This window comes from Neophocaena asiaeorientalis, unplaced genomic scaffold (genome assembly GCF_003031525.2).
Source record: "Neophocaena asiaeorientalis asiaeorientalis breed wild unplaced genomic scaffold, Neophocaena_asiaeorientalis_V1.1 scaffold381, whole genome shotgun sequence".
Lineage (NCBI taxonomy): Eukaryota > Metazoa > Chordata > Mammalia > Artiodactyla > Phocoenidae > Neophocaena > Neophocaena asiaeorientalis.
Genome location: NW_020172812.1, coordinates 3,087,742 through 3,099,978, shown reverse-complemented (window position 1 = coordinate 3,099,978; position 12,237 = coordinate 3,087,742). Strand labels below are relative to the sequence as shown.

The 12,237-nt window shown below is 45.3% G+C and overlaps 1 protein-coding gene across 4 annotated transcripts in view; it reads right to left on the bottom strand.

The window, feature by feature from the left end:
• Positions 1 to 544: 544 nt before the first annotated feature.
• The window catches only part of ARHGAP25 (Rho GTPase activating protein 25), an 84,661-nt gene continuing 72,968 nt past the window's right edge, over positions 545 to 12,237 (bottom strand). For all 4 annotated transcript variants that reach the window (XM_024741619.1, XM_024741618.1, XM_024741617.1 and 1 more), the window contains 5 exons: positions 11,337 to 11,410; positions 9,358 to 9,479; positions 8,347 to 8,543; positions 5,213 to 5,736; positions 545 to 2,425 (listed from right to left, as the gene is read on the bottom strand). In XM_024741619.1, coding sequence (XP_024597387.1) covers positions 2,218 to 2,425; positions 5,213 to 5,736; positions 8,347 to 8,543; positions 9,358 to 9,479; positions 11,337 to 11,410 — 1,125 coding nt within the window. In that variant the 3' untranslated portion in view covers positions 545 to 2,217. The remainder of the gene's footprint in view (positions 2,426 to 5,212; positions 5,737 to 8,346; positions 8,544 to 9,357; positions 9,480 to 11,336; positions 11,411 to 12,237) is intronic.

The window sequence follows — 12,237 nt, the reverse complement described above, 5'->3', positions numbered from 1 at the left end:
CAGATCTTCTTCCCTGGCCCTTCCTTGGACTCACGACGGCCTGGGGTCCTGGAGAAACTCTTTCTTGTGTTCTCCTCATATGGAGGGTGGCACAGGAGAAGTTTAGGCAAGCCAGGTCCCCTCTCAATTGTGAAGACTTGACTTTCTGGCTTCTGATGCTGGACCTGCCGCTCTGTGATCTTGCAGTTCTGGTAAAAGGTGTGGAATGAGAGGTATCACCTGACCAGGAGGGGCCTGGGATTCAAACATGGGCCTTCCACCCAGCCTGAGACCCAGCAAGGTCCTATAACGTGGACCCCCAAGAAAACAGGCTTCAGGGCTTCCTCTTTGCTCCTTCAAACAAATGTTCCCTTTGGAACTGTGAAGCTGGCTACTTCCATACTCAAGTCTATATTAGCATTCAAAGGGTCCATGCCAGGAACCCATGGGAGAACATGGCACACGTCTGGCAGAACTATAGACACTCATCAGTGGACATTAGGTGTTCAGGAAGTGTTTCTATGTTTGCTACTCTGTAACTGAAAAACAAATCAACTCCAAGAAATCAAATATTTTATGGCTTTACTTAATAATGTTCCAAATCAGTCTCCCCGCCCCCAATCTGCTGTAAGCAAGTCTCTACGAGGAGCTCTAGGTGTCATCCTTGCCCTCTGTCAGTCTGGTCCTTGGGGGGCTGGAGGTGGGCGGAGCAGGGCCTGCGGAGCAGGACTGAGAAACACTGACCCCTTGTCCATCCCTTTCACTCTGTGAGTAATATGTCACGGCCACAGGCAGTGGGGAATAACTAGAGTGAAGAAAGCACAGAGAGGAGGAGAAAAAGGCGGAAAACGAAGGGAGAGAAAGGAATAAAGGAGGAGACACAGATGCTGCAGAAGGCTAAACTCTCACTGTGGTAACCAGAGATTCCAAACCACTAATTCAGCCACGTGCTTTCAAGAGTTCAAGAAAATTATGGGAGTAATGGGATGAACTATGGAACATTAGTACAGGTAATACCTGCTGGGAAATTGGGCCAGGAGTTTCCAGAGCTAAAAGCACAGTTGAGAACATCTACTTATATTTGTTTTTATCTCACCATGATTCAATTTTTGTCCTGTGTATGTTTTATGATATAGCAATACAGTAGAACATGTGTATAATTTATAAATAAATAAATATACCTATATTGAGGAATGTATGCTCAAATACTTTCTATTGATGGGGTACATGGTCAAAAGAGCCTGGAGACCACCTAACTAGAACAATGACAAAAACCACGAAAGACTCCACCATCCTACGTATCAAGGCCTGGGGCCTCACCAGGGGCCTTGGCCAGGGTGGCTTAATGCAGAAGGATGACTGTTACTATCTAAACACCCAACTAGCATCTAAGGAAGCTGTATCATAGTGGGCCTGCCCTATGCAACCGTGGCCCCTGAAAGGCAAGTGGGATTGGAATGCAGCCCGTGACCTGCTCATCAAGCCATGTGCCCAGAGAGGGGCACATCTTTCCCCAGGCAGGGGAGACTTTTACTCTCATAATGGTGTTGTATGGATTGCCAATAGCTCTGCTTTTTTAAAATTTGAATCTAATTTTCTAATTGCTTTTGCTTTCATAAATCCAGTTTACTGCTTGTTTTGTCTTCGCCTAATACTAATTTTGAGTTTGCAGCCCTGGAGAGTGTGCATCATGGCAGGGGGACGGGTGGCAGAATGGGGTCCTGGCTTCAGTAAGTGCAGCCCTTCAAAACACAGCCCACCATGGCTGAGAAATCAAAAGCTGAATATCATTTTTGGCCCCTGTGTCTCAGAGACACCCGGAGGCCATCTGACTAGGTGAAATGTCCCACACAGGAAACAAAGAACCAACTCCTCAGTCCAGCCTCTGTTGGGGTCAGCCTGTTGCCTGGGTCCTGGGATGTGGCCTACAGCAGAGTCTCCATTGGACACAGCTATTCAGCCATGGGAGGTGCCGCTTCACTCGGCCTGAGACCACAGTGGAATAATGCAATCCCTTTGAATACAGCCCCGGGGCTCGGAGATGTCCACACAAGTCCCTGCTCACGCTTATCCTCCTGCAAACTCCACTGATTTACCTACTGGGAAATGTGATGTTTTCCCCCCCAAAATGTCCTCTCCTCCTTAGGGAGGAATATCGCTTCCTGGTCATCAGCTAGCAGCGAGAAAGGGAGCATTGCTAGGTCTCTGCAGGCTGTCTCTGTGGTGCTCCTGGGACGCTCAAGCATCGGTCTTGGGCTCCTTCATCAATTTGACAAATTCCTTGACGTCCTCTTCCAAGGCCTTGTTCCTCCTCTCCACATCCTCCCGGGAGCGCTCCACGTTGCGGAGGCTGATTTCCAAGGCTGCAGACTTCTTCTTCTCCTTCTCCAGTTCTTCACTGAGCCTCACCACCTTAGCCCACACATCGTAATTTTCCTTTTCAAGGCTACGAGGAAGGAAGGAAAAGAATGAAAGGACGAGGTGTGACCTCTGGACTTTCTCTTCAGCCTTGCCCTCAACCCCCTCTGTCCACTTAACCTTCCACATCCCAAGACCCATCTCCAACCTGTACTTCCTAGTTATGTCCCACCCCCGACAGGAGGACTTCCCAGTAAACCTGAATTCCCAGAGCCTGTCCCCATTTTGTCATCCATATCATGACATCTCTTGTGTTGTTTTTCATGTCATTTTGTGTTTTGTATCCCCCACCACACAATAACGTCTTTGAATGAAGAGACCACCTCTAATATTTACAGCCCCACAGCGCCTTGCATCTGTCCTGCTCAGTTGCAAGGTTGACTGACTGCTGAACCCCAACCAGATTCCAGATTCTCGGCACCTGTGTACACATGCAAGCTTTCTCATCCTGCTTCATTGCAGAGCACGGACCAGAGCCTTCTCTTATGAAGGCTCCTGGGGACCGAGATTTGGAGAATCTGGGGGAGCTGCCCCTTGGGAGCAACTGTCCTGCCAGTCCCACCCTTGCTTCTGAATCCCACTCCGAGTGAAGGATCTGTTGGATTCCTGAATTCGCAGGATTTTCACTGTTACTGGCCAAAATCTTAGTCTAGTCTCAGGGGCCCATTTCTCTCCCTCCAGGCTGTGCTGAATTAACCCTTGGGAATGAGAGTACATATGACATTTTTGAGCCAAAGGAGGGAATTTCAGGCCTATGAGGAGACTGTGATTGGAAAATGGCTTCAGAATTTCTTTCTGTGAGATGAAGCTTCCCTGCTACCCAATGGCCTGCTCATTTTTATACGGAGACTTGAGCTCCTGTTTGAGCCCATCTCTGGCTGCTATCTTCAAGGGCCTTGGTCCATTTTGCAGGCAATGGCCTCTCTTCAGAGCCTTGCTTGCCCCTGCCTGTTTCTTCTTAAAGCCAAATTAGTCTCATTTCTCTGGAATTCCACCCATTACAAATTTAGTTTTCTTCTCTGAGGTCTCCATATCTTTCTTGTTTTGGGGGGAAAACCTCAAAAGAGACACCATGCTAGATCTTGACCACTGACTCCAGTGGAGAGGTAGAATCTGAGTGGGTTTGGGAGGTTGGCTGACCCGAGTTCAAATCCCAGCCCCACCAATGACTAGCTGTGCAACCTTTTTATACTTCCTAAACTCCCATTTCTTCTGTAAAATGGGGGTATTACCTATTTCACGGGAAAACTGAGGGGATTATATGAGAAGGTGTGTCTGAAGCATGAAGCTTAGAGCAGGCACTGTAGAATGTTAATTCTCCTTCCTCTCCCGAGGATGGAATGGGAGGCTCCCCTGACAGTGGATTCAGAAGACTTTGTTCCCTTCAGGAGAAGCGGCCACCTCAGTGGCAGCCAGTTCTTCCCTACCCTGTCAAAGACCCCCGTGCTAGAAACTGGGGCTCAGTGTCTGCTCTGGGGCTACCTCGGTCACTGCCAAGATGTCGCCCAAGTCTCAGAGTCTATAAACAGCTGATTTCAGGTTCTTAGACAAGAAGTTATGTGTTGTTCTAGATGGGCGGCCCTCTGCAGGGAACAAAGGATCAGGCTAACCAAAGTCTTTCTTTCATGTACCTGAGTCTCTAGGGACTGAAAAGTACCCGTCGTTCGAAAACCCCACTAGGTTCACATTTCACTAACTTTTGATTAGTATGACTTTAGGCAAACCTGGATTGAGGTTTCTTCTCAGGAAAAATAAGTGGTGTGAAAAAGATTTCAAGGAAGTAGTTTATCTACTCAAGTGAGCAAATCATATCCGAGCATCTTAGAGATTTGTGTGAAATCGTGGCAACGGCCATGTCACCGGCCTCACTTCCGTTCACCCCCTGCAGTCTGAGATCGTGGAGAGTTAGTGATCCTGACCCAGTGAAGCCTCAGTCAGGTCAGGGGTGCCCAGAAGCTCTGCCTCACTTAGGCTTTCAGGTGGCTGACCAGGCCCTCTGCATTCTCTGCCCTCTCCCCTCAGTCACTCCCCTGCTGCCACCAACCACCGCTCTTCCTCTGCATGAACACGCCAGACCCCTCCCTTCCCATAGCCTCTGCACTTCGGTTCTCTCTGCCTTGCCTGTTCTCCCCCAAACCCACCCCAACCCCTCCCACGTGGACCTCACTAGTTCCCTCCCCTCCTTCAGGCCTTTGCTCGAGTGTCACCTTCTCAGTGAGGTCTTCCCCAACCACCCTATGTAACACTGGAACCCCCTTCCTGAGCTCCCCAACCCCCTGCCCTGCTTTATTTCTCTCCCTAGCATTTTCCACCATCTAACATAGCATATGTTTAAATTATCTGTTTGTATTCTCTGTCTGTCTCCGCTAGAAGGAAAGCTCTATAAGCAAAAGGGCTTTTGTGTGTTTTGTTCAGTGCTATTCTCTAACAGCTGAGATGGTGCCTGGCACGTAGTAGATGCTCAATAAATGTTTGCAGAGTTGATGAATGACATTAATATGAAAATTTTTAAAATTTCTCTTAATTCATTAAAACATGTTGATGCTTAAACAACCACTGTTTGGAACCAGTTGATTAAACTACTTAAGCTACATATTTAACTTTTCATGAATGTAAGGTAAAGCTTAGAGTTTTCACTAATTTAGTCATCTCCTCAATGCCTTTGCCCTGTTCCTCATTAGGCCCAACTGCTGTAGATAGCGTCTTCTGTAACTGAAGTTTTATAATGTCATTTCTCTGGCAGAGGAGAGCAATCCCTATTGCTTTTAAGATGGAAGGCGAGTGGCTGCCCAGGGCCCTCTTACTTTTGACTTACTTTTCAATCTGTTCCTCATACATTTGCTTCTGTGTTTCTATTTCCTTTCGCAGCTTCTGGACCATCCTCTGCAAGGATTCAAGTTCCTCTTCTCCGGAGTTATTTTTCCCAGGCCCGGTTTCAGAGTTTAGGCTGGCAAAAGCATCTCTCTTGGAGTCACAGGCCTGGGATGACAGTGTACCGGCTTCATCCCCAGGGGACCCCGGCTGTGTGGGGACGTTATCATAGGTGGAAGTCCGCTGGGAGTCGAAAAACTGTGGCACACCTTGAGACATCGTTCTCCTGTGCCCGTCCCCTGCCTTCCCCTCCGAAGAAGACCAGAACTCATTTTTAAAGACCTCTACTTTGCAGCTGTTGGCACCTTGCAAAGCTGATGTCAAGAAGCATTTCCGGTTAGGGAGCGTCTGAGTCCTTTTTCGTGACTGCAGCTTCCAATCTCCTGGCTTTTCCCTGGATGCTTTGTCTTCTAGACACCCATCACTTGGCCGTTGTCCAGTGGGGCTGGTTGCATCTGAGTCGCTGGCCTAGAAAAAAGTGACCACGGATGTTACATGGGTTTTTCCCACATGTATCACGTTCCCAAGATAAGGATTAGAGACTTGAAAGAAAGTATCTCCTGGCCACACACCTATGAAACTCAATTAGAAGACAATCTCCTAATTTGTCACATTAGTTGATTATCTGTGTGGCATTTTTCCAAAAGGATATTATACTTGAAGGAACTCATGCTCTAGAGGTAAACTGCTGACTAAAATCAATGGTTTGCTTGTGGTAAGGGGCCCTAAACTAGGATTCTTTTATAACCTTAGAATGGGGGGTGGGGAGGGGGGCTTTTCTAACTATGACCCAAATACAGAAACCATATAAGAATAATTTGATAAAGTCAACCCACATGTCTTTCCATGACCCACAAAATAAGACAAAGAAATCACCACATGCTAAATCAAAGAAGAAATGACAAACTGACAAGCATATTTGCAATGTATATCACAGACAACAGGCTACTCTCCATAATGCATAAAGTTCATAAAAATTGAGAAGAAAAAGACTAATATAAATATCGGCAAAGAGCAAGATCAAAGCGTTCATGGAGGAAAAGTGCAACATTAAAAAAATGTTTGAACACTTTTATAACAGGAAAAACTCAAACTGAAATTAAAATTACTGAAATATTAGTTCTCATCTAACAGACGGTCAATCCTCCAAAATCTGACAACACATTCTGCTGGTGAAACTATAGGGAAATAGGTTATTTCATGCATTGCTGGTGGAAGTGCAAAATGGCACAACCACTGTTTAACAATTTTAATCAAAATTACCTATTACAAATCTATTTACCCTCTGACTCAGCAATCGTACTTCTGGGAATTTATCCCAGAAATACATTTGCCTGAGCACAAAATGAAGTATGGTCAAGGTTATTCATTGCCTCCTTGCTTGTAGTACAAAGGAGTAAAAGAAACTTGTTCATCTATGGAGGTTGGCTGAGTAGATCACGGTACATGCACAGGATGGAACACCATACATCTGCCAGAAACTTGAGGTTGTATGAGGTACTGCCTATGTATTGACATGGAAAGGTCTCCAGGGTATCCGTTAAACAGAAAAATTCAAGATACACAGTAGTGTGTGTGTGTGTGTGTGTGTGTGTGTGTGGAGAGGGAAGAGTGAGTATGTTATGCTTTGTGTAAAAAGGGAGGTAAATAACAATTTACACTCATATCTGCTTATATTTGCATAAAGGAACACTGCAAGGATAAAAAAGAAACTGACAAAGGCAGGGAAAAATAAGGTGGGTGAAGACAGCAGAGGGAGCAGGAGTTCTAAACATATCTCTTCTGTTTTGACTTTCTTGAGTGACGCGTATATATTTTTAGATTACATTTAAAAGAAAAAGATTGAGCCCTAAAATGAGAGAATCAGGTCTCAAGCTGTCTGTCTGATGCTTCTAGGTCATCACCTGCTTTGGCAACCCCGCCTGGAATCAGAAGGACCTGGGCCCTGAGATGCAAACTAGATCTAAGTCCCACTCTCTACCATTCTACTGCTGTCATCTTGGGACAGCTGGTCAACCTCCCTGAGCCTCAGTGCCTCATCTATAAAATGTGGATGATAAATTCTGCCCTACAGAGTAACGGTGAGGATTCCAGATGTGATCTATTTAAGGTTCCCAGCACACTGCCTGTCCATTGCTGCCCATACTGTTACAATAAATACAGAAACCTGTCAAACGAGTACAACACTGGCTACTCTCAAAGACGTCTAGGATGATTTCATTATATGACGTATAAACATTTCTAAATATTAATTTGATTTTAGAGTATTAGTAAATGCACTGTGTCCAGACAGGCATCACCCAAGAAAAATCACAACTACCACCATCTTTATTTCCAATACATTCTTAATCATCCTTGGGATTAACAGTAGGCAACTGACATTACCTGGCGAACTGGAAATTTTACATTCATTCCTTGACTGCACATAAAGAATTAAGCTGCTATATAAAGTTCACACGTTCTTTTAAAAAATATTTGCCCCTATAAATACGTTAAAATATCTGAGCTTTGTAAATTATTGGCCTAAATAATTTCAGAGTCTGCAGAGTTTTTTGACATTGTGAACGTGAGCCCCAACCCTTAAGTACAAATGAGGGGGTTGACATTGCTGAGACAGCTTATCAGGGAATGAGAAATATTACACAAACACATCACATACTCTGAGAAAGGAATCACGTTTCATGGCTTAGCAGGAAACCGTTCTCTCTGGACTTTCACCCGGAATTTTCAACAACTCTCACTAGAACGTTAACACTGCGATATGTAGCTTCCCCATCGAAATTCCCTGGACTGAGTTTAAAAGGGTTTAGAGTGGGCTTTAGTGAGGACTCCCATTGCTTAGTCACTGGGGGATGGGCACACATGTCACCAATCCCACCTCCAGGATACCAACTAGAAACCAGATTTTGAAAGAGGCCAGGCTTTCAAGATTCATTCACATGGGTCTAGATCAGCTGTGCCCACTGCCACAGCATCACCCAGGACTCCCTAAATCGCCACTCCAGAGCAGCTCTTACATGGAATGACCTGGACTGAAGGAGGAGTCGGATGGAAGGAGGAAGGCTCTCTGCACCTTACCATGTTACTGACGCTGTCTGTCCTAGAAATCGGAGGGTCCTCAGTGGCATCCCAGCCCACAGAGCTTCGAGCCACTGGAGGTTTCTTGGGGTCATTTTGGGGGGCAGGGGGTGACAAGGGTGCATCCTTGGACTTGGGAAAGAGGATTTCATGGTCTCTGATCATCATGGTCATCACTCTTTGGATCTGAGGAGTCCCTGAAAGAAAGAAGAAAGAGATTTGTAGTGCTGGACTATGGGGCAGAGGGCAGGTGGTCTTCAAGGTTCTCCACCCATGAGACGTCTGTCTCTAAACTTGACTCTAAAACCACACGGCCCCCAAAGGACCTCATTTGCTCCTCACAGGATCCTTCTTAATTGCTTGGGGTAGGAGATTGTGGTGAATGGGATGGGATAGAAGAAGGATACGGCAGTGGGGTGAAAGAGGGTTATTTTCGGCTTACAGTCCTCTGGATCAGTCTTTGATCAGGTTATAGGCAATACGACAGGAAAGAAAATGAAGACATTTTTCTCTCTTGATGTGACCCTCAGTATGACATCTGATTTCTTATTGCATGCATAGAGGATGCATACCAGGCATACTGCCTCCCCCAAACCATGGCAGACATCAGTACTCTGTGTCAGGACTCTTGTTCACTGAAGCAAGACACTGCCTCAGAAGTCTTTTCAGCACAGCTTTACAAGTAACCTCTTTGGGAGTGGTCTTATAAAATCACACTTGTTTGCTCTCTCTGGCTAAGGATGTTTAAAAGTACTAAAAGACTAAGAAACACTAACTAACTGTTCTGGTGCTAGCCTATCATACTGTGTGATGATTGGTAAATCTGTAACCTCTCTGCTCTGCTGTGACCTGGGAAATGAACATAATTCCTGCCTGCTTATTTCACAGGGCTACTTTACAACTCAGACAAGATGATCAACGGAAAATGCTTGGCAAGTTGCAGAGCAATTTGGTAGCAATGTCACTGTCTTTACTTCCTCTGCCCCTACATTCACCACAGGACCAGCGTACCTCTCATGATCACAGCAGGGTCTTCGACCTTCGACCTGATGAGATTCACACCAATCACAGTAGCCAGATTGTCCACACTCATCTTGTTAACTCCACAGTTCAGCTGGATTTCATGGAGAAACCTGTGGGCAACCAGGAAATCCCAGAGTAGGAAATAGGAAGTTGCCACAAGGAAGCACTTCCAGGTACCCACAGGATCCCAGAGGTGGGTCTCAACTCTTTACTTCTGGTCTCAGGAATGGGACCAGTCTGCTCTGACTACAAGAATTTAGCTTCCCCCTGAAAGAGTCAAGATCAAGGAAGAAGAGACACAAGCAACCCAGCTGGTGATGGTGGCACTGGGGCCGGGGGTGGAGTCACATCAGCAGGAGGCAGGGTCCAGTTCAGGGAGCTAAGAGGAGACAAGAAGGACTAAAATGGGTGTTTGACTATCCCTGGTCCTGACTTTACAGGCTTCTCTCCCAGGCTCTCAGCACCTATCCCAGCGGAGTCTCCAGAGAAGAAAACTTCATCGTGGGAAGAGCTCAGAAATGGGGATTCATGGTGCCTCCCTGCTCTCATCCTCAGGTTACACTACCAAGCATCTCAAATTCTCAGCAAGTGCTCAAAAACTAACACTGAATTTTTGCTGTAATCCCACCTATTTGAGGAATGAAGCTCTCAGATTCACTATTTTAAAAACCTGAAAAGATCAGGAAAAAACACTTCTAAATATTGTCTCTCAAAACCATTTTTAAGTGAATCGGCTGAAGCAACATAAAATTCCAAATACAGAGAAATTATCAAATAAGTGGCAGGGGAGGGGTGTCCAAATGAGGAAACATTATGGAATATTATGGAGTCATGTATAATCCTACTTTGTGACTAGGAAAATGCTCACAATACAACATTCAGCCAAAAGAAGCAGGATACAAGCATATATGTATGTATATTTTATTTAAAAATATATTTCTAATTTGGTATAAAAATTGTTTCCCTATATTTATATTGATGCCTGTGATCATCTATCACAGAGACAAAAACATTCAGAAGGAAACACACTCAAATATTAACAGTGACTTTTTCTGGGTGAGGAGATTTGGGGAAATTTTCATTTATTTACAGGATTTCATATTCTCCTAGTTTCCATATCAAGCATGTAACTCTTTTATCATCTGGAAACTACAAAAAATTATATAAAAAAAATAAAAGTAGGGCTTCCCTGGTGACACAGTGGTTAAGAATCCGCCTATCAATGCAGGGCACACAGGTTTGAGCCCTGGTCCAGGAAGATCCCACATGCTGCAGAGCAACTAAGCCCCTGCACCACAACTACTGAGCCTGTGCTCTAGAGCCCACGAGCCACAACTACTGAAGCCCATGCGCCTAGAGCCTGTACTCCACAGCAAGAGAAGCCACAGTAATGAGAAGCCCGCGTACCGCAACTAGAGAAAGCCCACGTACAGCAACAAAGACCTAAAGCAGCCAAAAATAAATAAATTAAAAAAAAAATAAAGATAACTTTCAGCTATGTCTGACATGGAGATCCAGGCTCCCAACTCAGCCAGATCTGGGTCAATCCACATGCTATGTGTTGCAGCACATAGCAGGTCCGTCCTCAGAAAGGGAATTAAGAAAGGTGGCCTGGGATGAATGTCTCTGGGGTGCTAAGTTATGGTCCAGAGACAGGAAGATGGGAGACAATTGTAGAAATATTATAAGGATTCTGGGTTCTAATGCCTGTCCCAGGACTCTGGGCAGCACTGGGGCAGGCTTGAAGAAGGAAGCATGTTTCTTTTTTATGCTGATTTGTTTTCCGGGATCCTTTCAATTATCTTGGGGACACAGGAAACTACCTCAGTGCTACGTGAATAGAGTTGACCTTCCAGAGGTTTGGAACAGAATCTCTTAAGTTCACAGAGATACTCTTTCCTCCTCTAACTGGGGAATTCATTCTGGTGTGGCTGAAAATTATGGAACTGATACCAGGTGCCTCTTACCTGCAGATGTAGCTCAGGAGGCTATAGTTGTCTCGAGGAAGGATGGAGAGCTGCTTCATCAACTCCTGCTGAGCCTGGGAAGAGATTTTTAATGTCAGTAGAAGAGCCTGCTCACTTGCCAGCAATGGGACCCTGGAGCATAACTGGTGTATCTCTGCAGAAGCAACACTTTGGCAGTCACTCCTGTTCCCTGTGCAAAAGCTTTTAAGTTTCATTAGGTCCCATTTGTTTATTTTTATAAAACTTCTAATTTTGAAATCACTATAACTCCACAGGAAGTTGCAAGAATAGCCTGGAAAGGTTCACTGTTTTTTTGTACCTTGTATTTTTTTATTCATCTGCGATTATGTCCTCCTCCCTGCCTCAGAGCTACTCTAAGGCAAGAACTATTTGATAACCATACTCCAAATAATTGTTTGCTTAACAAATGCTTGAGCTGTAACTCTCCAATAAAGAATTCGACCAGAACCAAATGCCCCCCAAGTCACTTTAAAAGTATTGTGAAAAGGAGGATGTTTCTGAGAACTGAGGTTTCATGTGATATGGTTTTGCTGGGAGCTGCTAGAACCCAGGGACAGCTGACCAAGCTGGAAGGCAGGCGAGAGGTCCGAAGGTTACAGCTTCACGATGACACTGAATATTAGAGACAGCCCCACAAGGAATGCAAGTGCCAGGAAGAGGAAGGACAGTGAATTTTCTTTGTTCTCTTTGCTCACAGTGTCTGCAGTCACCATCTACAACATCGTGATTGTAAAAGGGCACCAGTGCACATGAGACACACAGGCTCTCCTCAAACCTGAGCAGCTCCTCCAGGAGAAAATGCACCCTATGGCGTGTCGGCCTGCATGCAGTGACTTGGTGCAGCCCCACTGGATCTAGAATGCCTGCTTCATACTGATTC